This window comes from Zootoca vivipara, chromosome 15 (assembly GCF_965207765.1).
Source record: "Zootoca vivipara chromosome 15, rZooViv2.hap1.1, whole genome shotgun sequence".
In the NCBI taxonomy this organism is placed as follows: Eukaryota; Metazoa; Chordata; class Lepidosauria; order Squamata; family Lacertidae; genus Zootoca; species Zootoca vivipara.
This window is the reverse complement of record NC_142598.1, coordinates 20,860,967-20,884,968: the sequence shown is the minus strand read 5'-3', so window position 1 is coordinate 20,884,968 and position 24,002 is coordinate 20,860,967. Positions and strand designations below refer to the sequence as shown.

The window sequence follows — 24,002 nt, the reverse complement described above, 5'->3', positions numbered from 1 at the left end:
TACACCCATGCTGGTATATTTCCATTTTTAAAAACCGGTTGCATCTTGTCCAAACTGAGCCTAAGACTTTGGTTGCGGTGAACATGTGTTTGAAAACTAAGGATGCTGTTTTCTTCAAAACTAGACTTTTCCAGATGCCTAAACTTGTATGGTACTAACTGAAGATGTATTTAATTGGGTGCTAGCCCTAATACTCTAGGAAAGTTGGTGATTACACTGTGTCTTCAATGCCAATACCTGGAGCTGGTATCAGACAGATTTGTCTTAGGAAAGACCAAATTAAATCATCACTCTTCACCTATCCAGTGCTGAAACTGTTCAAAGGCTTAATCAGTATCTTGAACCTGTCTTATAAAGCATTTCCGCTGGCTGCGTAACAAACTGGACTACAATGGTGATCGATCCACTCAGGCAATGTGTAAATACTCTAGGACAGGAGTGGCCAACTCCCAAGAGACTGTGATCTACTCAAAGTTAAAAACTGTCAGTGATCTACATCCCCTTTTTTTAGGAAGGAGGAAGGCCCATTGGGGGGGGGTTCAGGTTGAAGTTGAGTTTTTTCAGGGAGGAGGTAAAATGTTGAGCTTTTTTTAGGGGAGCCACAGTTGTTCAGCTTCTTTGGGGGGAGCCAATGATCTACCGCAGATGTCCAGTGATCTACCGGTAGATCACAATCTACCTGTTGGACATGCCTGCTCTAGGAAATGGAATAGGGCACACAATACATTAGATGTCTTGAACTGGTTGCTGACACATTTAACCTTGTGCATAATTCTAACTAACTTACAGCTTACTGCCCAGAAGGAATGATCCATTGTGATAAAGGGAAATGCATTATGGAATCTCTAATGTGCAACGAAGTGAAAGACTGTTTAGATGGCACCGATGAACCCAGCACCTGCGGTAATTAACTGTTTACACTCTTACAGTAAATAATTAAGAGTCTTGGTCAGCTGTTAGAGGGTGTCAGCTCTGTTTAACTCTTGTCCTATGCATCTAGGTAAGAACTGCACTCTGAACAATGGAGGCTGCATGCAAAACTGCACTGAGGCTCATTGGGGTGCCAGGTGTTCGTGTGGTCCTGGCTGGAATCTTCATGGCAATGGTCAAGACTGTACAGGTAAGGGTAAAATAAAACGGGCACACACTATTTAGAGCTGGAGAGAGTTCTCTAAACCGCAAGTTGTGACCATTCATATATCCTGGGACAATATCACAATCTTCAACCTTTTCTGACCAAAGACCCATTTTTATCCCAGATATGCATTTGAGGACCTGCTTTTAAATCATTTTTTGTATGGTGGTAGTGCTGCTTTTGAAATGCACCATAGAGCGGACTGTGACTCTCAGTAGTTGGTCCTAACTCACTAGCTTGAATACCAATTGCCTAGAAGAGCCTTCTTAGTTGGCTTGAATATTGCTTTTCACAAGGAGGTCTTGGGATGCCAAGACACCCAAGCGGTCCAGGTAAGGAGATTGATGATCATAATCAAAATAGACCTTGATGTTGCCACAGATTCAAAGTTCTGACCTGCAGGTGAAACTTGGAAAATTAGAATATCATCAAAAAGTGCATTTATTTCAGTAATGCAACTTATTATTATTTATTTTTCTTTTAATTTTTACAAATGCTTTCTTTTGGAAATTCCACAGTAATAAAACAGTTAAAATCATACAAAAATAAACATCGCTATTACATTTCATTAATTACGTTCCATTTATAATTGACCCACCTAATGACAAATAATTACAATTACAACAAATAAAGGTTTGACATATCTTGCTTTACATGTCATGCGTCTATCTCATATATTGGTTTCACCTTTTACGTTGCATTACTGAAATAAATGCACTTTTTGACGATATTCTAATTTTCCGAGTTTCACCTGCATAAAGTCCTACATGGCTTGGGTCCAAGGCATCTGAAAGACCGAAATCCCACATTCGAACCTGCCCAGGTTTTGAGATGTTCAGGGGAGGCCCTTCTCTTGGTCCCGCCATCCTCACAGGCACGCTTGGTTGGGGATGTGGGACAGGGCCTTCTCAGTGGCTGCTCCCAGACTCTGGACCCGCTGGCTCCTTGTTGTCCTTCCGCCTGCAGATGAGGACTTTCTTTTTCCAACAGGCTTTTGGGAATTGCATACTCTTAATGAATTCACTGGTACCATGCTGTTTCTGTTGTAATTATTTGTATGTTTCAAACGGATTATATGTATGTGTTTGTGTAGTTAAATTGTTTTTAATGGCTGCTTTTCTGTTCTTAGCAATTCTTGTTCATATCCGTAGGCCACCTTGGGTCCTGCAAGTAGAAAAAGGCAGGGTTTAAATAAATATATAGTAATAATATAATAAATTGATGATAATAATAATAAATACAAGGCTCTAAGGAGCTAGTAGTACTTCAAGGCTATAGCAGCCCTTCCCAGACTACAGGAACTTATGTACATTACACTGACTCTTTTTGTTCGTTCCAGATGTTGATGAGTGTGCAATGGCTTACGGTCCTTGTAGCCAGTTGTGCAAGAACACAGTAGGTTCTTTTACCTGTGACTGTGTCCGTGGGTACTGGCTCTCCAACGGAACTACTTGTAGGACTGCAGGTAGGCCCTCAGTTACATGAAGCATGAATTCCAGCTCTCAATGCTGATTTGCGGGGAGGTGGCAAAAGTTGGTACACTTGTAATCTCTTTTGTAGAGGTAATGCTCAGGTTTCTGGCAAATGGAGGGGAATTGAGCTCTTGTGGGCAAGTTAACCGCATGTTCTCAACAGACAATCTGTGAGGTTAGAATACAAAAAGCAACAAAAGGGTAGGATTGCATGCCTTAGTTTGGGCACGTGCAGTGCTACTAAGCAGACATATTTAACAGATGTCTCCCGTAAAGGACAACTCTAGTAAGTAAGGCTATTGGATGCAGCTTGAATATCTTCTTACTGTCTAGATTTTCTATAGCTCAACAGCTAATAATGAGCAGGATTGCATTCTGGGACAAGGCCTAATAATGAAAAATCTCCTCCAGATGGTGCTACAAAAATACTGCTGGCTGTTGGTCGTGAACTTGCTGTCCTGGATGTAAAAACTCGTGAATGGAAAGCTCTAGTGTCTACAAGGACATCACCCAGCTCTGTTGCCTATGACTTGTTAAGGAAAGCCTATTATTGGGTTGATGAAGGAAGAAAGCTTCATATCTATGTGCCAGGAAAAAATGAGATGCTTCTGTATCCAGGTAAAGCTGTTGATATACTTGCAGTAACTGTATCCTTATCTAGAGAAAGCTCTTAATATACCTGTAGTTACTAAGCCATTGGCCAAATACTACAGCACCCCATTGTGTCCTTGGAAGCCTGTAGCAAGGCTTCTCAGCAGAGGTGAACTTTAAAAGTACATTGAGAGCTAGTGTAATATATTGGGCAGTGCTGGACTGGAAAAATGATGCTAACAGGGTGAGCTTTTGACCAGTTGCTCATTTGGCCTGAGGTTTAAAGTAGGAAGGAGAGAACAACATGCAACACATGCCGTAGGCGCATAAGTAGTAATTGCTGTTTAAATATAAATGCGACAAATAACAGCACTTAAAGCACTTGGACATAATTTTAATAATTGGCCTGAATCCTGAAAGGAGCTGCTTATTTTCTTAGCAGCTGGACAGAATATTCCTTGCATATGTTCTCATAAGTAAAAATACTAGGTATTCAGAGCTGAAGACATGGTGGCATAGACTCTATTCTTCCTTGATTGGATGCTACATTCTGCTTTTGGAGTATCAGTCTAGGTGGGTTTGCCTTTTGTGGACAAGACAAACCCTTGCATCATCCTTCGTACGCCTGTTTGAGCTCCCAACATTTTTTGTAAATCCAAATAGATTGGCTCTGAAAGCAATACATTCAGCTGTTAGTGGGTTAAATGGGAATCCTACGTGGAGTGGCATGGCAAATTAAAATGCAGCACAAAAGCAGCACAGGGATTTGTTAAATTTCCTGTTCATGCTCCCAAGCAGAGTTTTAAGCTTCTTCTTACAGGAGTTTGTTTCTGGAGCAGTGCTTCCCAATTAGGGGTCTGGGGACCTCTGGGGGTCCCTGGCCCCATCCCTTGCCTCACCCCTCACTCATGTCATTTTTGCATGGCAATACCACAAATTTTATGGTCTTTAGCAATTTTTCAATATACAGTCATACCTTGGTTGCCGAACGCCTTGAAACTCGTGTGTTTTGGCTCCTGAATTATTGAAAACCGGAAGTGAGTGTTTTCGGAAGCCAAACGTCAAGCGTGGCTTCTGATTGGCTGCAAGACGCTCCTGCAGCCAATCGGAAGCTGTTTGGTTTTAGAACGGTTCTGGGAGTCAAACAGGCTCCCGGAACGCATTCTGTTTGAGAACCAAGACTGTATTGGCCAAAATCAGTTTTGAAATGACACCACAATAACAATTTTGACCCGGCAATACACAGCAATATAATACTTCTCGTGCGAGGGAGAGGACAAGCCGATTTCAAGGCACTGTGGATATCGCACAATGATATTGGCTGATAACACGGCTGATCTGAGCTGCCTTCCCTCATGCTAAAGGAGAACAGGGCAGCTGGTTGCCCTCTCTTCAAGGCACCATGGCGCTACTTTCCCCTGGCACTGAGGAGGAGCAGCTTTTCTCAGTCAGCAGGAAAGCAGCCGCCACCACGGTAGACGTGGATCTCCACTGGCTGCCACTGCTGGCTGGATAGTTCACAAGTTACTTTCCAATGGTGGATCTACACACAGGGGAAAAACACAATAAGTCAAATTAAATCCTTACTTATAACAAAAGGGGGGGAAGCTACCGTATGTAGAATTGCAAATAATTTTTTTTGCTCTCCAGCGCCATCTGGTGTTGTATGCTTAATGCATTCAAAGCGTTGTTTTTTTGACTAATGTAGCTGAGTCCCAAGACCTCTCGGTGTAAGGGGTTATGGAACTACTGAGCTTCTATAAATGTTTCTCTCCTAGATGTCGGCAGTGTCAACAGTATATCTGTAGACTGGTTCACAGGGCAGTTATATTGGACCAGCAGTGCCCCTGGCGCCATCTTTGCTGGCTTGAGTGATGGCAGAGGCTATGTGAAGATCCTGGAGAAGAACGTGTTGCCAGAACAACTCGCTACGTTTCCAGAAAAAAGGTAAACATTCCTTGCTTCACTGCCGTGACTTGGAATCTGTCCAGAATAGCCTGGCTTTAAGTCTCTGTTGCTTGACTAGGGATGGGCACATGTTAAGGGTGAGATCTGAAAGGCATTTGAAAGGCTGCTTCCTTTTAGATGACCCACTGCAGCTCTTAAGGTACAATACTGCAGTTTCCTATTCTGCTGTAGGCATACAGTAGCCAAGTCAGCAACAGAGCTCCAGGAAGCAGATTTCCCAAATAATATGGATGTTGTGGGTGGGAAAGTGAGTGTCTGTAGAAGAAACATGGAGGTAGGTGGTGGTGGAGGTAACTAGAAAATCTGGTAGCAAAATAATGCCCTGCCCATAGCTATACATGTTCAGTGCTTAATTTGGATATGCAATAAAGCATCTGTTGATTATGTGGATCCCAAATAGGTTTTGCTTGTATCCAAGGCATTTTGAATACTTAAATCTAAATGGGCAAAGTTGAGTAATGCGTTTATAGTGACACTTCCAGAAGTGTAGCAGAATTGCCCCTAGATAATTTAATAGGATGAGAGCTTTTAGGACAGTGTTTCCCCAACTTGGGTCTCCAGCTGTTCTTGAACTACAACTCCCATCATCCCTAGCTGGCAGGACCAGTGGTCAGGGGTGGTGGGAACGGTAGTCGAAAAGCAGCTGGAAACCCAAATTGGGGAAACGCTGGTTTAAGGGCTTGAGTGGATTTATATGCAAGGTATGGAGAAGGAAGGTGTTCATCAACTGGAATATTTTGGAGCTAGCACTTAGCTTAGCCCTGGCACATATGAAGATGCCTCTGAGTGTGCATAAAGATCTCTCCCCCCCCCTTGCCCTCTCAACACAATTACCAGTCAAATTCCTAGGAGTACTTGCATGTAATCCCCACTCGCCAAACCCTTGTGTTGCAGCTTCTGTGATGAAGGCAGGCCTTGCGTAACTGGCCACTGGAGACTAAAAACACACAACACGGTCCAGCTTGATATGAGCTGGCCGTAGCCAGCGTATGTGGCAGAAAGGAATTCTGCAACTTGGAATGTTTAGCCAAGCATTTGGGATCTGTTCAGGTCTTAACTTGGAAGAAAATGTTCCCTGTGGGTGGAAATAGTGAGATGTGTCACATGCTCTGCTCTTAAGCATGCCAAAGAGTAGCTGGTCCCAAAACAATCATATTGGATGTTGCTCCTGCAGTGCCGAGGAGCCCAACAACATGGTGTCGTCCTCTGATCACCTCTCTTTGTTGCAGCTACATGTATTGGGTGAATCGTGAACAAGGCAGGACTGTAATCGAAGCTGCGGGGATGGATGGTTCAGACAGACATGTACTTGCAACCGTAACTGCTGAAGAACCTGTTGGATTGACTCTTGATCATATAACTAGTAGATTGTACTGGATCAGCGCGTATAAAAAGGTATGAAACTTGATGCACCGGAAATTCACAAGGAAGCCTGTGTCAGGTCTAGCCATCGTTGTGATCTGGTACCAATAGAAGCTTTTTTTCCACCCTGGAAAGCGCTGTTCCAGTCACAGCATGGCAAGGACAAGGGTTTGAAGTCCTCTTTCCCTGCACTCACAACCCACAGTACCAACCCCCCACCCACTTACTTAAAATAATGCTGTACAATGCATGTCATGTCTAATGTGCCTCTAATGAGCAGGCAGCCTTGAACAGTTGAGCAAGGCTCTTAAAATGTGTGGTGGTAGTCCCTTTTGGACTATTTGAGGAAGTGTTATAGCCAAAGGAAGTTGCGGGCAGGATTCAAAGCTAGTGCAGTTATGCCAGAATTGGTGTTTATGTTCCAGACAATCTTTCATTGGTTAGCCATCCAGCTGTCCAAGTTTTCTCCAGGTTGAGATCTTCAAAGGCAGTCCCACATTGCAGTAACCTAACCTAAAGGTTACCAGAGTGTCGGCAACATAATCTAGGTGATCCCCGTCCAGATAGGGGTGCAGCTGTGCCACCAGCTGAAGTTGACACAAGCCACTTGAGCCTTTGGCCCTCTAGGAATCTCTTCATGAAGTGCAGTTTTAAGGACTGTCCACAAAGAAAAATGCAAAACGATGGTTTGAGGGGGCAAATGCACAACGGTGCGATTACGTATGGCATGTGTCTGTGCATAACCTCTGGAGGAAGGCTTTGCTCAGTAAACCAAACAGTGGTTTTAGTGTACATCTGGGACATGAACCATGTTTGGTTGCCTTGACTCTAGTTGAGCTGCCTGCACTATAATGTAGCCCAGGGTGGCAGCGATGGGAAGATAAGAGCGCAGTAAACAATAGGAGGGTTTGTGTGTTCCATAGCAGCACTTCTGAATTGGCTTGGTATTCCAGTGAGCAGGCAGCAGTACAGTGGTGCCTCGCAAGACAAAAGTAATTCGTTCCGCGAGTCACTTCGTCTTGCGATAATTTCGTCTTGCGAAGTGCGGTTTGCCGCGACAAAAAAAAAGCGCCGAAAAACTTCGTCTTGCGAAGCGAGGCCATAGAAAACTTCATCTTGCGAGTCACCAAAAACATCGCAAAACGCTTTCGTCTTGCGAGTTTTTCGTCGCGCTAGGCATTCGTCCTGCGAAGTACCACTGTACTCCTCAAACCTTCAGGTGAACTGCTCATTAGCTGGCGAAGGCTATAGAAATTGTCACTTGAAGCGCTCGAGTGCTAGTCCCCTCGGTCTGATTTGGGAATTCTGATTTGCCGTTTCTGCTCTCCAGTCCATAGAGACGATCAAGGCCGACGGCACTGGCAGGTACACTTTCCCAGAGAAGCTGCCGAAAGCACGGGCCCCTCTGGGACTCGCTGTGTTTGAGAATTCGGTCATTTGGGCAGACAAAGAGCAGTTGCTCTCTGCATCCCGCACCTCCCCAGGTGTTGCTGTGTTGCTGAACTCTTCAGTGTCTTCATTCACAGTACTGCATGAGCTACTGCAGCCTCAAAGTAAGTAAAAAGCCCGAGATCAATTTTTTTGATGAAGGGTGGATTGGAAGCATCTTTTTTTTAAAAAAAATTAATTTTTAAATCTCTCTAGCTAGCTATGAGCAAGACATGTCTGGTAGCAGGAATGGCTATTTCGTTTCCTCATTTTCATGTGTGTTGCCTTTAAATACCTATACCCATGACCAGGCAGAGTTAATATTAACAAGCCAACCGTTGTCTTGGTAGAGGGCCGGGTGCCTGTTTGGTAGGGGGAGCAGGCAAGTGGCCTGTCTTGGGCCCAAGGGTGCTTAAGGTGACCCAAAGGCTATAAACCCCAATGGTACTATTCTACCATAGAGTTGTCCTGTTACAACCTTCAGTTTCGCTTCCTCAAGAATCTGAAACTTGACAGCCATAACTACTGTAATGGGCACCAGTTGGACTTGGAAGTATCTCCCAGTTGGGAGCATTCCAAGAGCTCTTTTTGGCAGAACATGGAGCTAGGTAAGTATGCCCACCCTTAAGCCTCCACATACAAGGTCCTCTATGCGCCTAACACGAAAGCAGAAGTGTCAATACAAAAGAGTCCTGTCCCTGTGTAGGGAGTGCATCCCCAATGCAGCCTTGAACAACGCTTCACAAAATATTAAGATCTCTTTAGAGCTAGAAGGCCCATGGGCCTTGAAGTATAGGCCCCCACCCCTTTGCTCTCTTAAGTAGATGTCCGTCCTCTGATCAAGAATCCTTGCACCTAGGAGTGTGGGTACTTGGAAGGGAAAGAAATGTGCTTATTAAGACAAAACATTGGGACACAGGTGGCGCTGTGGGTTAAACCACAGAGCCGAGTGCTTGCTGATCAGAAGGTCGGCGGTTCGAATCCCTGCGATGGGGTGAGCTCCCGTTGCTTGGTCCCTGCTCCTGCCAACCTAGCAGTTCAAAAGCACGTCAAAGTGCAAGTAGATAAATAGGTACCGCTCCAAGCAGGAAGGTAAACGGCGTTTCCGTGTGCTGCTCTGGTTTGCCAGAAGCGGCTTTGTCATGCTGGCCACATGACCCGGAAGCTGTACGCTGGCTCCCTCGGCCAAAAACGCGAGATGAGCGCCGCAACCCCAGAGTCGGTCACGACTGGACCTAATGCTCAGGGTTCCCTTTACCTTTAAGACAAAACATAGTCTTCAGTAGCTTTTCATCCTTTAAATATTAACTCTTATCTCTGGAAGCTTTAGAAATCTAACACTTCACATTTTTACTTGAAATGTAACTACAAACTGAAGTGCAGTTGATCTTGTCCCAGACTCAAAGAGCATTGACTTGGTGAAATGGTGGATGTGGTTTCTTTGCATCTGCCGCATAGATAATTTGGCCCTCTAGCTATTTGAGTTCCGGCGCTTTTCAAACATTCATTTGTTGCATTGACACTTGAGTTCTAATATGTGAACTGTACTGTAAATGTGAGGTGGTTGGGGATTTGGCTGTTAAATGTTAAATGAGTAGGGAAATCCTAATTTGCACAGCGTCTTACTGGAGGAGGCTGCTTCCTTCTGGCAGTGTGCAACACTGCTTGATCTCAAAATGACTCCAAGTATTATTTAGACCAGGGTTTCCCCAACTTGGATCTGCAGCTGTTTTCTGGACTACAACTAGCCTAGTGGTCAGGGATGCTGGGAATTATAGTCCAAAAACAGTTGGAGACTCAAGTTTGGAAGACTCTGGTTTAGACAACTGCTTGCTCTTGCTATCTGCCCTGAAAGACCTACATTGGCTCCCAGTACGTTTCCGAGCACAATTCAAAGTGTTGGTGCTGACCTTTAAAGCCCTAAATCAGGCATCCCCAAACTGCAGCTCTCCAGATGTTTTGGCCTACAACTCCCATGATCCCTAGCTAACAGGACCAGTGGTTGGGGAAGATGGGAATTGTAACCCAAAACATCTGGAGGGCCGAAGTTTGGGGATGCCTGCCCTAAAATGGCCTTGGCCCAGTATACCTGAAGGAGCGTCTCCGCCCCCATCGTTCTGCCCGGACACTGAGGTCCAGCGCTGAGGGCCTTCTGGGGGTTCTCTCGCTGCAAGAAGCAAAGCTACAGGGAACCAGACAGAGGGCCTTCTTGGTAGTGGTGCCCGCCCTGTGGAATGCCCTCCCATCAGATGTCAAAGAGATAAACAACTACCTGACATTTAGAAAACATCTGAAGGCAGCCCTGTTTAGGGAAGTTTTAAATGTGTGACATTTTAATGTATTTTAATCTTTGTTGGAAGCCACCCAGAGTGACTGGGGACACCCAGCCGGATGGGCGGAGTACAAATTAAAAATTATTATTATTATTATTATTATTATTATTTATTATCTAAACAGCTGCATTGGTGTCTTATACATGTTCTAAGTTCTGTAGATGGGATAAGCTTGAAAATGAGAACCATCTTCTCATACTGCTGAATTCTGTGACTGGCATCAACGTCTGCATTTGTGTGCAATACACGTGGCCTGTGCATACATGGGAACTTAAGTTTAATTACTGGATTCAGCCTAGGAAGGGGTGGACCCATTCTTTGTCTAACTTGCCATCTTGGTCACTAGGTAACACAGCTGCCTGTGCACCTGGATTGTGTAGCCATATCTGCCTTTTGTCACCTGTTCATCCCAAGGGCTACAGGTGTGCCTGTCCAGATGGCACTTTCCTCCTGCCTTCAAACCAATGTGCAGGTAGGCTTGTGCTTTTAAATCTGGGGTGAAAATCCTTCCACAAACCACTTTGAGAACCCCACTTTGTGGGGTGGGTTAAACACCAGTGTTCAGAAAAGCTTATGCTGCATTGCATTCTGGGGTTTTTATGAGAAACGGCTGGTGCTAAATTTAATCTAGCTGTTGATTAGAATAGAGATGTGTCCATGATTTGGATAGAAACCTGTCACAGTCCCAGAAGCTCAGTTTTAGACAGGATTGTTTTGCATCTCCTGTTTTGGTCCGCCACCATGTTTTGAAACACTTAACAAAACAAAACATTGCATTGTGGAGCTGTGGAAAGGCTGTGTGACTACTTCAGCCTTCCTGCCATAGAAAGTTAAAGCAGGTCTATCTTCAGTTGGGTTTCATATAAATGCAAAATCCAATTGGCCAGAATGCTTGCGGTAATAAATGCTTTCCCAGCATCTCGTCTATAGCTTTGAACTGCCTCTGAGCAACTAGCATGACTACTTGAGCATCAACTTGTTACTCCAGTCAAGGAAGCACCAAAATCAGAAGTTGAAGGTATCAAGCCTATAATATGCCCAGGTGATTACTGAAGTCATAACCTGTTCTATTCGTCATAGCAAGAGCAGTACTTGGGTTGAATAATATGGTGACACTGAGCCGGCATGGCTAGCAAGTCGTGCAAGACCTGTTCCTCAATTCCTGTACTCTTCCTGCAGTGCTGAATGTCTTGTATTCTACTAACAAGCAAATCTACCGGCTAGAAGTTGGCCCCAAGGGGACAGTGTTGCAGCAGCATGCAGTGATTCAGGAGTGGCCGGAAAACGTCTACCTCCAGGACATGGACTGGAGCCGGGGATTCATCTACTGGACTGATGACAAAGGAGAACTGATGCGCTTCACTAAAGAGACGAAAGCAAAACTAATAATTCCTACAGGTTCGCCAGGTGAGCTCCTGTGCATTGCTATAGAGCAGGCATAGGCAACCTTGGCTCTCCAGATGTTTTGGAACTACAACTCCCATGATCCCTAGCTAACAGGGCCAGTGGTCAGGGATCATGGGAGTTGTAGTTCCAAAACATCTGGGGAGCCAAGGTTGCCTATGCCTGCTATAAAGCTTCTACACAAATGAAGCATGGACTTCTAAAACAAACTCCTAATGATGATGGCAAAACGAGAAATGGGTTTGGAAGAGAATTTACTTGGTTGGTTGTTTCCAATCAGCTCCAGACTATTATTTACTTCCTAAAGCATCAACTTGCAGACAATGCAGGATGCTAAGGGAACGGCAGTTCCCCCATTTCATGATTCAGTCCTTGCAGCTAGAGTTAATGGTATAGTTATCTTATGGATACATTTCCTGTAACCAGCCCAGTGTTTGGCATAATGTGGTCCAGCTGCCACAGTGGCGTAACCCCTAATTTCTTGACTCAACATAACTTTAGGATTTCTAGTCTACAGTCTGTGCTCTGGACAGGGAAGAGATGAAGCAAAAGACCATAGAAGCCAGTGAGGCCTTGCACAGGAGTACAGTAAGTCTTCCATCATACATCTGACAGATAGTGCCATAGCAGAACAAGCAAGCACACTATTCTGCTGCTTCTTAGCAGCGCATTGCACAAAGAGGAAAGGGAGGGGGTATAAAGCAATACTTCTACCTTCAACTAGCTTTGGAATCTTCGCCCATTGGAGAAGGCTCTTTTGTCTTTTTTCAAAATTTATTTAATCTATTTTTCGATACAATCATCAACCGCAAAAGACACATACAACAAAAACCATAATAACACAATCTGACAATTCAGATTTGGATACACTGATATACCTATGACTACACCTTTTTAAACAATATTTCCCCACCTCTCTCTCCTCCCTCTACTTCCCACCACTACCCACCTTATCGCTTAAATATTCGTTCCAGATTTCTTCATATTTATCCATTCTTATTTTGCGTCAACATGCAATTCGTTCGTATGTAGCTAATCTTTCCAAATTATCAATCCATGTGCTCAATGGAATCTTTTTGCGGCTCTTCCAAATCATCAAAACAAGTTTTTTTGCTTATAGCACAGTACATCCTTTTTTCTTTTTCTTTTTACCCCTTGAAATCTCCCACGTTTCCGGAATATAATTTAGAATTAAATTCAGTTCCCTTAAATAACCATTTCTTTTTATTACTCTTGCTATAAATATCCTCACCTCGCACCAAAATGATCTTATCATCGGGCAGTTAATCAACATAAGTCCACATTTTTACTCCCACATCTCCAGAAATTGTCTGCACTTGTTATTTTCTTCTGGTATAGTTTTGCTGGAGTCCAGTGGACTCTGAATAATATTTTCTGTTGAATAAGTCTTAGTCTTAGATCCATAGAGGCTATTTCTGTTGATTTTATACTTGACTCCCATATATCATTTGTTATCTGTACCCCTAACTCTTCACTCCATTTTTGTCTATCATATTTTAAATCGGAATGGGTTACTTCCAGGTTCGGCAGTTTGTGCATGCGCAGAAGCATCAAATGACGTCATGCGCAGAAGCGCCGAATCGCGACCCATGCATGCACAGATGCGGGTTGTGTACAGCTCATGTTGCAAACGGGGCTCCGGAACGGATCCTGTTTGCAACCAAAGGTGGTACTGTATTTCCAGAGGAGCATATAAGGGCATAAATGTTTTGGGAGAAAGATACGCCTTCTGAAGTCATGTGTGAGGAAGTAAGGAAGCTTCCTTGCCTGTTCAGCACCTCTGCTTTAACTGTGGTGGCTTGCAATGGGAAGAGGGAGTACAAGAGATCTGGGAAAAGTTTCACAGCAACACAGGGCTCACTTCCATATTCCTGTAACTTGAAAGGCCCGTGATTCTAGAGCTGCAGCACAACCCTTTCCTTTCAGCCAAGAGCTGTGAAAGAGCAATGACAGCTTTGGCAAATGCAGCAAAGACAGTGGATTTAAGCTGTGGCAATACGCAAAGGATAAAAGCAAAACTGATGGAGGAACTGATCCTCCTCTGCATATGGTAGCTTAAGCCTAAAGATTACCCCTCATCCTATTTTGTGCAGCAAGTAACTTACCCGCCCCGTGCACTTTTCATTGTGCAGTTCACACAGCAGAAGACCTCCAGGTAATCTTAGCAGGACATTGACACCTGTACAATGCCCCCAAATTTCAGCCAGGTACCGCTTACCATTTTCCTTCCAGAAACAAAGGAAACAGCTGCAACATCATGTGTCCCAGAAATGCACGGAATTTTAGCATTGGTGTGATTACTACCCCTGTCAGTGTGTGGGGTTGGCACAAACCATTTATTGTTTTGGGGGACTTCTCTAACCAAGGTCCCCCCCCCCAAGCCAATTTCAGGATGTGCAGGGAGAAAGAGGGAGGGGAAATGAAAGTTGGTTATGCAAGTGGACATCCTTGATGAGCTGGGCTTCCATTGAAGAGACTCACTTGGTGAAGCCCCCCCCCCCCCCGAGACTGGAAGGAGAAGCTTAACTTTTTACATTTGCTTTTTTTCCCCCTAGTCTGTGAAGCGACTGTTGATATAACTTCTGGGGACCTATACTGGCTAACCTGTAGCAGAACTGAAATTAAGGTGACTAGTTTTGCTGGCATGACGACGAAGGTTCTCTATCGCGCGGAGGCTGCTATATGGCACCTGTTCCTAGACTGGAAGAGAGCATCCTTGTACTGGCTAGAAAGTGGGAAACCAATTCAGAGGCTGAACCTTGATGGAAGCAGCATCAGAGAAGTGGGGAAGGAAGCCTGGACAGAAGATCTTCCAATCGCCTTGGACATAAGCTCGGGTACCTTCCTCTGGGCTTCCAAAGACTTGGGTAAATTACATGTTGCTTGCCCCGTTATACCTTGTGTAGTTGATGGTTCTCATGCTAGCTGTGCAGCCGTAAACAAACATTGCCACTGCAAAGCCCACTTTTGATAGCAGTTCCCATCCTCTAGTCCAGGGATGGGCAACCTTTTGAGCCTGGTGTGTCAAAATTCGCCAAAAAACTGAGCATAACCCGAGTGGTGTGTCACTTCGAGAGAGAAAAAACCACAATTTCGCAATATTTATAGTTTAAATAACAAAAATGTATAATTGTTTCCCCTTTAAAAAAAAGAAAAGAAAAAGGGGAGGAAAAAATTATTAAAGTTTAAATTATTAAATATTTAAAAGGGGGGGAAATAAGGCAAAACCCAGAGGTCTTTCCCAGTGGGATTCTGGGCTCAGGCCTTCCTCCAACGGGTCTGCCGCTGGGGAGGTGGGCTCAGGTTTGGCCTGTGCAGGGGCTTCCTTTGTCCTCCACCGGCCTCCGGAGTGCCTCAACACTGTCCATCAGGTTTGCGGGGTGGGGGTAGGGTCTGGCAGCTCCCCGGTTGCTGCACTGGTGGCCCCCAGTGTCCGGGTGGTGGCGGTTTCGGTGGCTCAGGAGCCCGTCCAGCAGCTCCTGCAGCGCTGGTCACTTTCAGGAGCTCCGCAGCTCCGTGCCGACCGCCATCTTGCCTCGCCGGAAGTCCACAAGGCCCCCATTCCACCGCCGCCGGAAGTGAGGTCTCAGCATGCGGCCGCGTGTCACCGAAAATGGCTATGTGTGTCAGTGCTGACACGCGTGTCATAGGTTCGCCATCACTGCTCTAGTCTGAGAACAGGCAATATTTCCTTACTAACTGCTTTGAGGGTGTGGGTGGGTGGGTGTTTTCTTTAAAAAAACAACAACTTTAAAAAACAATATTGGCTTGATCCCTTACTGGATTTTGCTAAGGTTGCTGGGCTGTCCCATTCAACTTTCTAGAAACTGGTTGTGCTGTGACAGTTGTGTAAATATACGACACACTTTGGTTGCTTGTTGCGATGGAATAACAAGCGTTTCCTTGTTCATAGGGCTGAAGGTGCTGAACCTCATCACACACAAGACGTACAGTATAAAAGAGAGATGGACCCATGGCGTGGCAGCTGTATACGGACCTTACCTGGTGACATTCAACAAAACAACCGTTGTGATCTGGAACAGAAGATCAGGGGTGCCCTCTGCTGTGCAAGTAGCCAATGTACAGAAAGCAGTGGTGATCTTTGACACGAATTTGACAACAGGTAAACTGACTTGGCACCCTTGTGGATTTCTAGGCTGGACACTTAAACAGCCATCAGGGGGTGTGGTTCAATTGTCCCTATGAAATATGTGCTGCAGAAAAATGCTTGCTGGTCTACATGTTTACACCACCTTTTCAGTGCATGAGTTCTTTGGCTTACCGTTAGTGCCCACTAAAGCTTCGGCGAGAAGTTCAGTTGCTGAATGTTTTTGACCATTGCATAGCTGCCAAGTTTTCACTTTTCTCGCGAGGAAGCCTATTCAGCATAAGGGAAAATCCCTGTAAAAAAAGGGATAACTTGGCAGCTATGCCATTGTTCTCTGCAATTGTTGCGTGGGAATGAGAGTTCCAATAATAATAATAATAATAATAATAATAATAATAATAATAATAATTTATTATTTATACCCCACCCATCTGGCCGGGTTCCCCCAGCCACTCTGGGCGGCTTCCAAAAAAACAGAAATTCTAAAATACAAAAATCCATCAAACATTAAAAGCTTCCCTAAACAGGGCTGCCTGTTTATCTCCCATGTTGCCCTGCAGCTGTTGATCATTAAGGCCATGCTATTGTGTAGGGGAGGAGGGGTCTTATAACAACTGTAGAAATCCACTGCTTGCTTTATAAACAGCTGTGAATTCAACTTGCTTAATTCATGGCCATCAGCTCTGAGTCGGTTTTTCCTTGAAATGAATTTTTGGTCTGGGGTATGGATTGCATACATGGATTGCTGCTACATGCTGTGCTTGGGAGCTTCATTCAACACAGGGCTTAGGCACTGCTAGTCTAGAGAAATTCGTATCTGATAAACCTTTGGTCCATTTTTGCAAGGTGATTCTCTCTCTCTCTCACACACACACACACAGTGTTTCCTGAACTTGGATCTCTAGCTGTTTTGCACTACAATTCCCATCATCCCTGACCACCTATCATAGTTAGACAGATGGGGAGGTAAGGATCTGGCTTAGATAGAGGAGGGAGAAAGGTTGTTTTCTGCTGCTCCAGAGAAGTGGACATGGAGCAATGGATTCAAGCTATAAGAAAGAAGATTCCACCTAAACATTAGGAAGAACTTCCTGACAGCAAGAGCTGTTCGACAGTGGAATTTGCTGCCAAGTAGTGTGGTGGAGTCTCCTTCTTTGGAGGTCTTTAAGCGGAGGCTTGATGGCCATCTGTCAGGAATGCTTTGATGGTGTTTCCTGCTTGGCAGGGGGTTGGACTGGATGGCCCTTGTGGTCTCTTCCAACTCTATGATTCTATGACTGCCTATCTAACAAAGTAGGCAGGAGCGCCAACTGTCTTTTAGATGATGGGGCACACCTGCAAAAAAAAAAGTGGTGATGTTGATTATAATTACTTATATAATGCCCATCTGACTGGGTTACCCCAGCCACTCTGGGCAGCTTCCAACAAATTAAAACACAGCACGACATCAAAAATTAAAAACTTCCCTATACAAGCCTGCCTTCAGCTGTCTTCTAAAAGTCAGGTAGTTGTTTATTTCCTTGACATCTGATGGGAGGGTGTTCCACAGTGCAGGTGCCACTACCGAGAAGACCCTCTGCCTGGTTCCCTGCAACCTTCCTTCTCACAGTAAGGGAACCGCCAGAAGGCCCTCAGAACTGGACCTCAGTGTCCGGGCAGAACGATGGGGGTGGAGACGCTCCTTCAGGTATACTGGGCTGAGGCCATTTAGGGCTTTAAAGGTCAGCACCAACACTTGAATTGTGCTCTGAAATGTACTGGGAGCAAATGTAGATCCTTTTAAGACTGGTGTTATATGGCCCCAGCGGCCACTCCCAGTCACCAGTCTGGCAGCTTCAAGATGACCACAACGCTTGTTCTCAAGTGCTCTATTTTCCTATAAAGATTAAGGGTTGGCCATCAAACACACAAACTGTCAGTGCATTGTAAACAGGAATATGAAGAAACTGGAACTGATTGCTAACGTTCTCATTATACATGATCAAGCTTTCCTTAGCACCTCAGCCCTTGCTCCCCCCCCCCCAAGACCAATTGCAGTCATTAACAGTCGTTAACAGTCATCAACAGTTACAGGTAGGTAGCCGTGTTGGTCTGAGTCGAAGCAAAATAAAAAAAATTCCTTCAGTAGCACCTTAAAGACCAACTAAGTTTATATTTTGGTATGAGCTTTCGTGTGCATGCACACTTCTTCAGATAAGGTATCTGAAGAAGTGTGCATGCACACGAAAGCTCATACCAAAATAAAAACTTAGTTGGTCTTTAAGGTGCTACTGAAGTCATCAACAGGTTTACCACTCCTATCAGCCCATCACCCATTCCCATCTCCCCCACCCCCCACCCTCTGAATATACATAAGGGTCTGGTGGATTCTGTTTCAGTGTATCTGACGAAGTGTGCATGCACACGAAAGCTTATACCAAAATTAAAAACTTAGTTGATCTTTAAGGTGCTACTGAAGAATTTTTTTTATTTTGTTTCTAATTGCAGTGCGTTCTGTTCCTGTCATAAGCACTGCTGCATCAACTGCTAGCCGTACTATTTCAACTGCAGCAGCAAGACCAACAGCACAGACTACAGCATCAAGGACAACAGTGCTGAGTACTACAACTACAACAACACCCAGGACCACTACAAGGGCAACAACACCCAAGACCACCACGAGGGCAACAACACCCAAGACCACCATGAGGGCAACAACACCCAAGACCACCACAAAGGCAACAACACCCAAGACCACCACAAAGGCAACAACACCCAAGACCACCAGAAAGGCAACAACACCCAAGACCACCACAAAGGCAACTACCCCCAAGGCCACCAAGACCACAACAGTACCAAATGTAACCAATACCACTGTCTTGACGACTGTGTCCTGTGGGTGGGCTGAACTTCCTTGCCTAAATGGGCAGGGGTGTGTGTCCTTTGAATATATCTGTGATGGAGACGAGGACTGCACGGATGGGTCCGATGAAGACTTCTGTTCCCTAATTTGTGGTGAACCAGGTACTACTAAGTTCTTCCATGCTGTGTGTGAATAGCTCAATACTCCATACTGCACATGGTGAATTTAATAAAGGAGGGACCGTCTCCTACCCCATCGAGACAAAGGACCTAGCATGACAAATGTGACTAATTGGGCTAAGGTCAAACTTTTGCAGGCCTACAGAGTTGCCTAAATTATTAAAAATTTGGCTCTTGTTAGACAATGCTGGCGGGGGGGGGGAGGGAGCAAGGGCAGAATTTGAGGGCCTTCCCCAGCCCTCTCCCTGCCTGCCAAAAGCCTTCATCCCATATCTGGGAAAGCACTTACTAGGCTTTGGGAAGAAGGAAGAAGGACTTTAGGACGCTGTCAGAGCACTCAGGCCTCCTTTCCAAAGCCCTATGTTGTTTACCTGGCTTTGGGAAGGCAGGGGGAGAGCATCAAATGTTGCTGAGGAGCGCCAAAAAAAGGCCTCGTGATAGACCACCCTGTTCTATCATTTTGTCAACTTTTTAAAAAATCTAGGAAGTGTGTGCTTGTCTTCTCCAGTCCTACAGAAAGGCCTGACTATTGAACTTGACCGGTTCTTGTTATATATATATTTATTGATTTTATAAACACACAACAGAAAAACAGAAAAAAGGGGACACATACATAACATAACATAACATAACAAAATACCAACATTACAATAAAAAAGAATATCAATTCAATCTTATATCACAAATCTTTATCGACTTCCTCCTTTCCCTCCCAACTATGTTTCTTTATATTACTTCCTTAGTACTTTCCCAATCTTGATTCCAATCTTTTTAATAATTATCTAAACTTATTAATACTCTTAATAACTTATCAGTACTATAAATCTCTTATACGTCTCTCAAAATACAATTCTACTTTAGCTAAATCTTAAAATTCAATACAATAATAACACTTAACTAAATCTTAATACATAATAAACTTAACTAACACTCTTCTACAACCTCCTTTTACTTCCAAATCTTTAGCTAAAAACTGCTAATCTTACAATTCTTTTCTAAATAAGCTTTAAATTTCTTCCAATCTTCTTCCACCGATTCTTCCCCCTGGGAACTTGACATGTTCTTGTCTCTTTCTTTTCTAAAAGGAAGCTTCCAATGTCTTAGTGGAGACAAATGCATTCGCGAGAGGTTCCTTTGTGATGGGATTCCACATTGTCCCGATGGCTCGGATGAAGCCCGCTGCTGGGTGCCAACTCCAGAGTGTGCCTTGCGCTGCGATAACAACATGCGCTGTGTGCCTGAGAGTTGGTTATGCGATGGGAGCCCTGACTGCAGCGATAGCGCCGATGAACAGGGCTGCGGTGAGCAAATACCCAGTTGGCATAGCGGTGCCCAAATGGGTACATTCGGCTTCCAAACTGCTGGCTTCCTACAAAACTTGCAGACTATAGCTTGGGTAAAGCATGGCATAAGACACATTCCCCGAGCTAACACTGCCACCTGCTGTGTCTTAACAGGCTGCCTTTGGGAAGGTATCTTAACCTTGTTCCTGAACCTGCAGGGACAGGGCGGCATTGCCCCTTGCAACAAAAGCTTTGGTGGCACTGTCTGAACTTGCTAGAAACTTTTTAATTCAAATGATGCTTAACTCTTGAACTAGGAGCAATGGCTTTGCACTACCGACTGTTTTGGATAATGGAGTGATGAACTCAGAATGGGCTGGAGGGCTAGGTCTTGAACCCAGTAGATGACCTGAGCATAGCTGCCAAGTACCCCGGGAAACCCCCGTTTTTACTTACCTTTTCCCGGTGGTCCCCCGTATCACTTCGTCTCCCGTTTTTCTCCGTTATCTTCTCCTGCTGGTGGCCATTTTTTTTTCTTTCCAATTTGCCCTTCTATGGGCACCAAAAATGGCCGCCGCCGGCTTCAAAAATCGCATCTACGCATGTCCGGAAGTGCATAGACGCGGCTTCCGGTGTCGGCGGCGGCAATTTTTTGTGCCCATAGAAGGGCAAAGCGACACCGGAAGTTACGTCGACGCAACTTCCGGTGTCACACGGCTGCCGGTCCCGGATTCTGCAGTCCGGGACTTGGAAGGTAAGGACCTGAGGCTGTAGCATCTCTTCATCCCAAAAGTCCATTCTGCATTTGCCTGCACAGTTACAGCTGTTGGTGCAGCAGCCAATTTGCAACCAAGGACAGCACTTTCCTGTTCCTGGTTGTGTGAATTAGCAGGATGTTCCATTCATAAACATGGAGTCGGCATAAAATCTGAACCCATATGTAGCACCATGGCTTATTTGCTAAAGGGATATGTAAATATCTGCATCTCCTGGAGCTATGACAGTTGAAGGACTAATGCATATGATCGTGGGTCATTATATCTTCACACAATTTAAACTGCTGAATCATATGTCAATTCTTACAGGGTTTGGGGACCCAGATGCATTTTTGTGTAGCTTGTGTTAAATATACCACATTTTTCCGTCTATAAGACAGCACCATGTATAAGACGTCCCCTATTTTGGGGGACTCCGGTTTAAGAAAATGGGAGGAGATACTATCCTTGTATAATAATAATAATAATAATAATAATAATAATAATAATAATAATAATTTTTTATTTATACCCCGCCCTCCCCAGTCAAGAACCGGGCTCAGGGTGGCTCACACCAACAGAATTACAATATAACATAAAAACAATTAATTAAAATACAGATTAAAATACAGTATTAAAATTTAAAATGCAGCCTCATTTCAAGTAGTCCATAAATCCAAGCCATGAGGGAGGAAAACACAGGGGTCAGGCTGAGTCTAACCCAAAGGCCAGGCAGAACAGATCTGTCTTGCAGGCCCTGCGGAAAGATGACAAATCCCGCAGGGCCCTGGTCTCCTGGGAAAGAGCGTTCCACCAAATTGGGGCCAGTACTGAAAAGGCCCTGGCTCTAGTAGAGGCCAATCTAGCCATCTTATGGCTCGGGATCTCCAGAATATTGTTATTTGTGGACCTTAAGGTCCTCCGCGGGGCATACCAGGAGAGGCGGTCCCGTAGGTAAGACGAGCCCATATTTTTAACATTATTTTAGAGTAAAAAAACGTACAGTGGTACCTCGGTTTACAAACACAATTGGTTCCAGAAGTCTGTACTTAACCTGAAGCGTACTTAACCTGAAGCGAACTTTCCCATTGAAAGTAATGGAAAGTGGATTAATCTGTTCCAGACGGGTCCGTGGAGTACTCAACCTGAAGAGTACTTAACCTGAGGTATGAGTGTAATTGCTTCCGGAAGTCCGTACTTAACCTGAAGCGTACTTAACCTGAAGCGAACTTTCCCATTGAAAGTAATGGAAAGTGGATTAATCCATTCCAGACAGGTCCGCGGAGTACTTAAACTGAAGTGTACTTAACCTGAAGCGAACTTTCCCATTGAAAGTAATGGAAAGTGGATTAATCTGTTCCAGACAGGTCCGCGGAGTACTTAAACTGAAAATACTCAAACCGAGGCATACTTAAACCAAGGTATGACTGTAGTCTTATACATGGAAAAGTACGGTATTTTACATTGATCATTGTGGGGAGAATGCATTCAATTATTCATGAATCCTATATGAGTGAAATCTCTTGGGTGCTTTCTAGAAACAATAAACCCTGGTGTCTGTCTCTTCAGTTCATGCAAAGTGCACTGAACAGGAATTCCGATGCAGAAGTGGCCAGTGCGTGTCGTACTCCCTGCACTGTGATGGAGACCGTGACTGTAAGGATGGCTCAGATGAAGTAGGCTGCCCAGTAGCCCCAAAGCTACATTTCTGCCATTCGGATGAAGTCAATTGCCCTAAAAGTGGAGAGTGCATCCTCAAAGAATGGCTCTGTGATGGCGATAAGGACTGCAAAGATGAATCTGATGAACAGGTGTGTGTGTGTGTGTGTGTGTGTGTGTGTGTGTGTGTGTGTATAACTGGCAAGGAATGCAGAGTGCCATCAAATTGGCTATTTATAAAGATCTGATCAGTTACAAACATATTAAGGGCTGGAGATGGCTATTCCATTTCTTTTAAAGCACTAACAAGTACACGCAGAATACGCAATGCAAATTTCCTGTTTTCTAGAGGACCTGGCAAGTCCCAAAGTTTACAGTATGGCCAAAAGTCACAGTATTTGTGATGGGCTTGGACAACAAAGAGGTTGCTTTTTAAGCAAGCACGAATTCATAGCCACCAGCAGCCAGCTGCAAAATGAAGCACTGTTGAGTGTTCCAAATGCCATTTCTAGCTGGCATAGTTATCCCAGCAGCACAAGAAAACTGCAAAGGAGAAATCCCTTTTGCTTGAATGCCTTCTCCTTGCAGGACTGCAGTTTGCCAGAGCACAAGTGCGGTGACCACCAGTGGCAATGCAGAAGTTCCGAGTGCATCCCAGACCTATGGTACTGTGATGGGCAGGCTGACTGCAGAGACAGGAGTGATGAGACTTCCTGTAAGTACTCTTCTCGTTTCCCTTGCAAGAGCTTTTGTGGGTTGCTTAAAGCCTTTACCGCCAAGCAGCTTTTGCCACTGGACTAATGTGGCACTCCCATTCAAGAGCCACGAGAAAAATACCTTGCCTTTAAAAGTCTTAGGTGGTGGAATTACTTGTGCTGTTCACCAGCAGAGTAATCGCACATTCTGTAAAGGAGAAATCAAAACAAGTATGGGGGGGGGGGGGAATCCTCGAGTGAACACCCTGAGGCCTGTCTAGAGAATAGCAGAAGGCAAAGTGGATTGACAGTCTTGCAGCTTAGTTGTGTTAGGGAGCTACCTGCACTTTCCATAGAAAGCTGCTCCGCTTTTTGGAGAAACGGCAACACCCAGCACTAGGTGTAGAGTGGATCAGAACTTCTAATACAAGAGTGAGGAACCGCTGGCTCTCCAGTTGTTGCTGAACTACAACCCCCGTCAGCACAAAACAAACATGGCCATGGACGATGGCATTTATACCGTAGTACAACATTTTGGTTCCCCAAACCTGCTTTAATAGGCATTCCTGCAAGCTTGTTAATGAGCCTGCAGTAATTTCATCAGCAATGCAAGTGCAATAGTCTTCACTGCCACCCATTTCACTCTTAAGAACATGAGCAGGATTTGACCCTGCTGTGTGGTATTCCCTTAGCAGATGAGCAAAATGATAGCCAAAGTACACGCAGTAGCAGCAGACCTTTTAAAAACATAAATCTGCGTCTGCCCC

The 24,002-nt window shown here is 44.7% G+C and overlaps 1 protein-coding gene across 1 annotated transcript in view; it reads left to right on the top strand.

The window, feature by feature from the left end:
* LOC118075273 (low-density lipoprotein receptor-related protein 2-like) overlaps nt 1–24,002 on the top strand; it is a 53,752-nt gene that overhangs the window by 6,270 nt on the left and 23,480 nt on the right. The window contains exons 5-19 of the mRNA XM_088658872.1: nt 790–903; nt 1,001–1,120; nt 2,475–2,600; nt 3,019–3,225; nt 4,977–5,145; nt 6,396–6,561; nt 7,859–8,081; nt 10,636–10,761; nt 11,469–11,696; nt 14,270–14,581; nt 15,628–15,837; nt 18,310–18,825; nt 19,929–20,144; nt 22,451–22,692; nt 23,129–23,255. Coding sequence (XP_088514998.1) covers nt 790–903; nt 1,001–1,120; nt 2,475–2,600; nt 3,019–3,225; nt 4,977–5,145; nt 6,396–6,561; nt 7,859–8,081; nt 10,636–10,761; nt 11,469–11,696; nt 14,270–14,581; nt 15,628–15,837; nt 18,310–18,825; nt 19,929–20,144; nt 22,451–22,692; nt 23,129–23,255 — 3,102 coding nt within the window. The remainder of the gene's footprint in view (nt 1–789; nt 904–1,000; nt 1,121–2,474; nt 2,601–3,018; nt 3,226–4,976; nt 5,146–6,395; nt 6,562–7,858; nt 8,082–10,635; nt 10,762–11,468; nt 11,697–14,269; nt 14,582–15,627; nt 15,838–18,309; nt 18,826–19,928; nt 20,145–22,450; nt 22,693–23,128; nt 23,256–24,002) is intronic.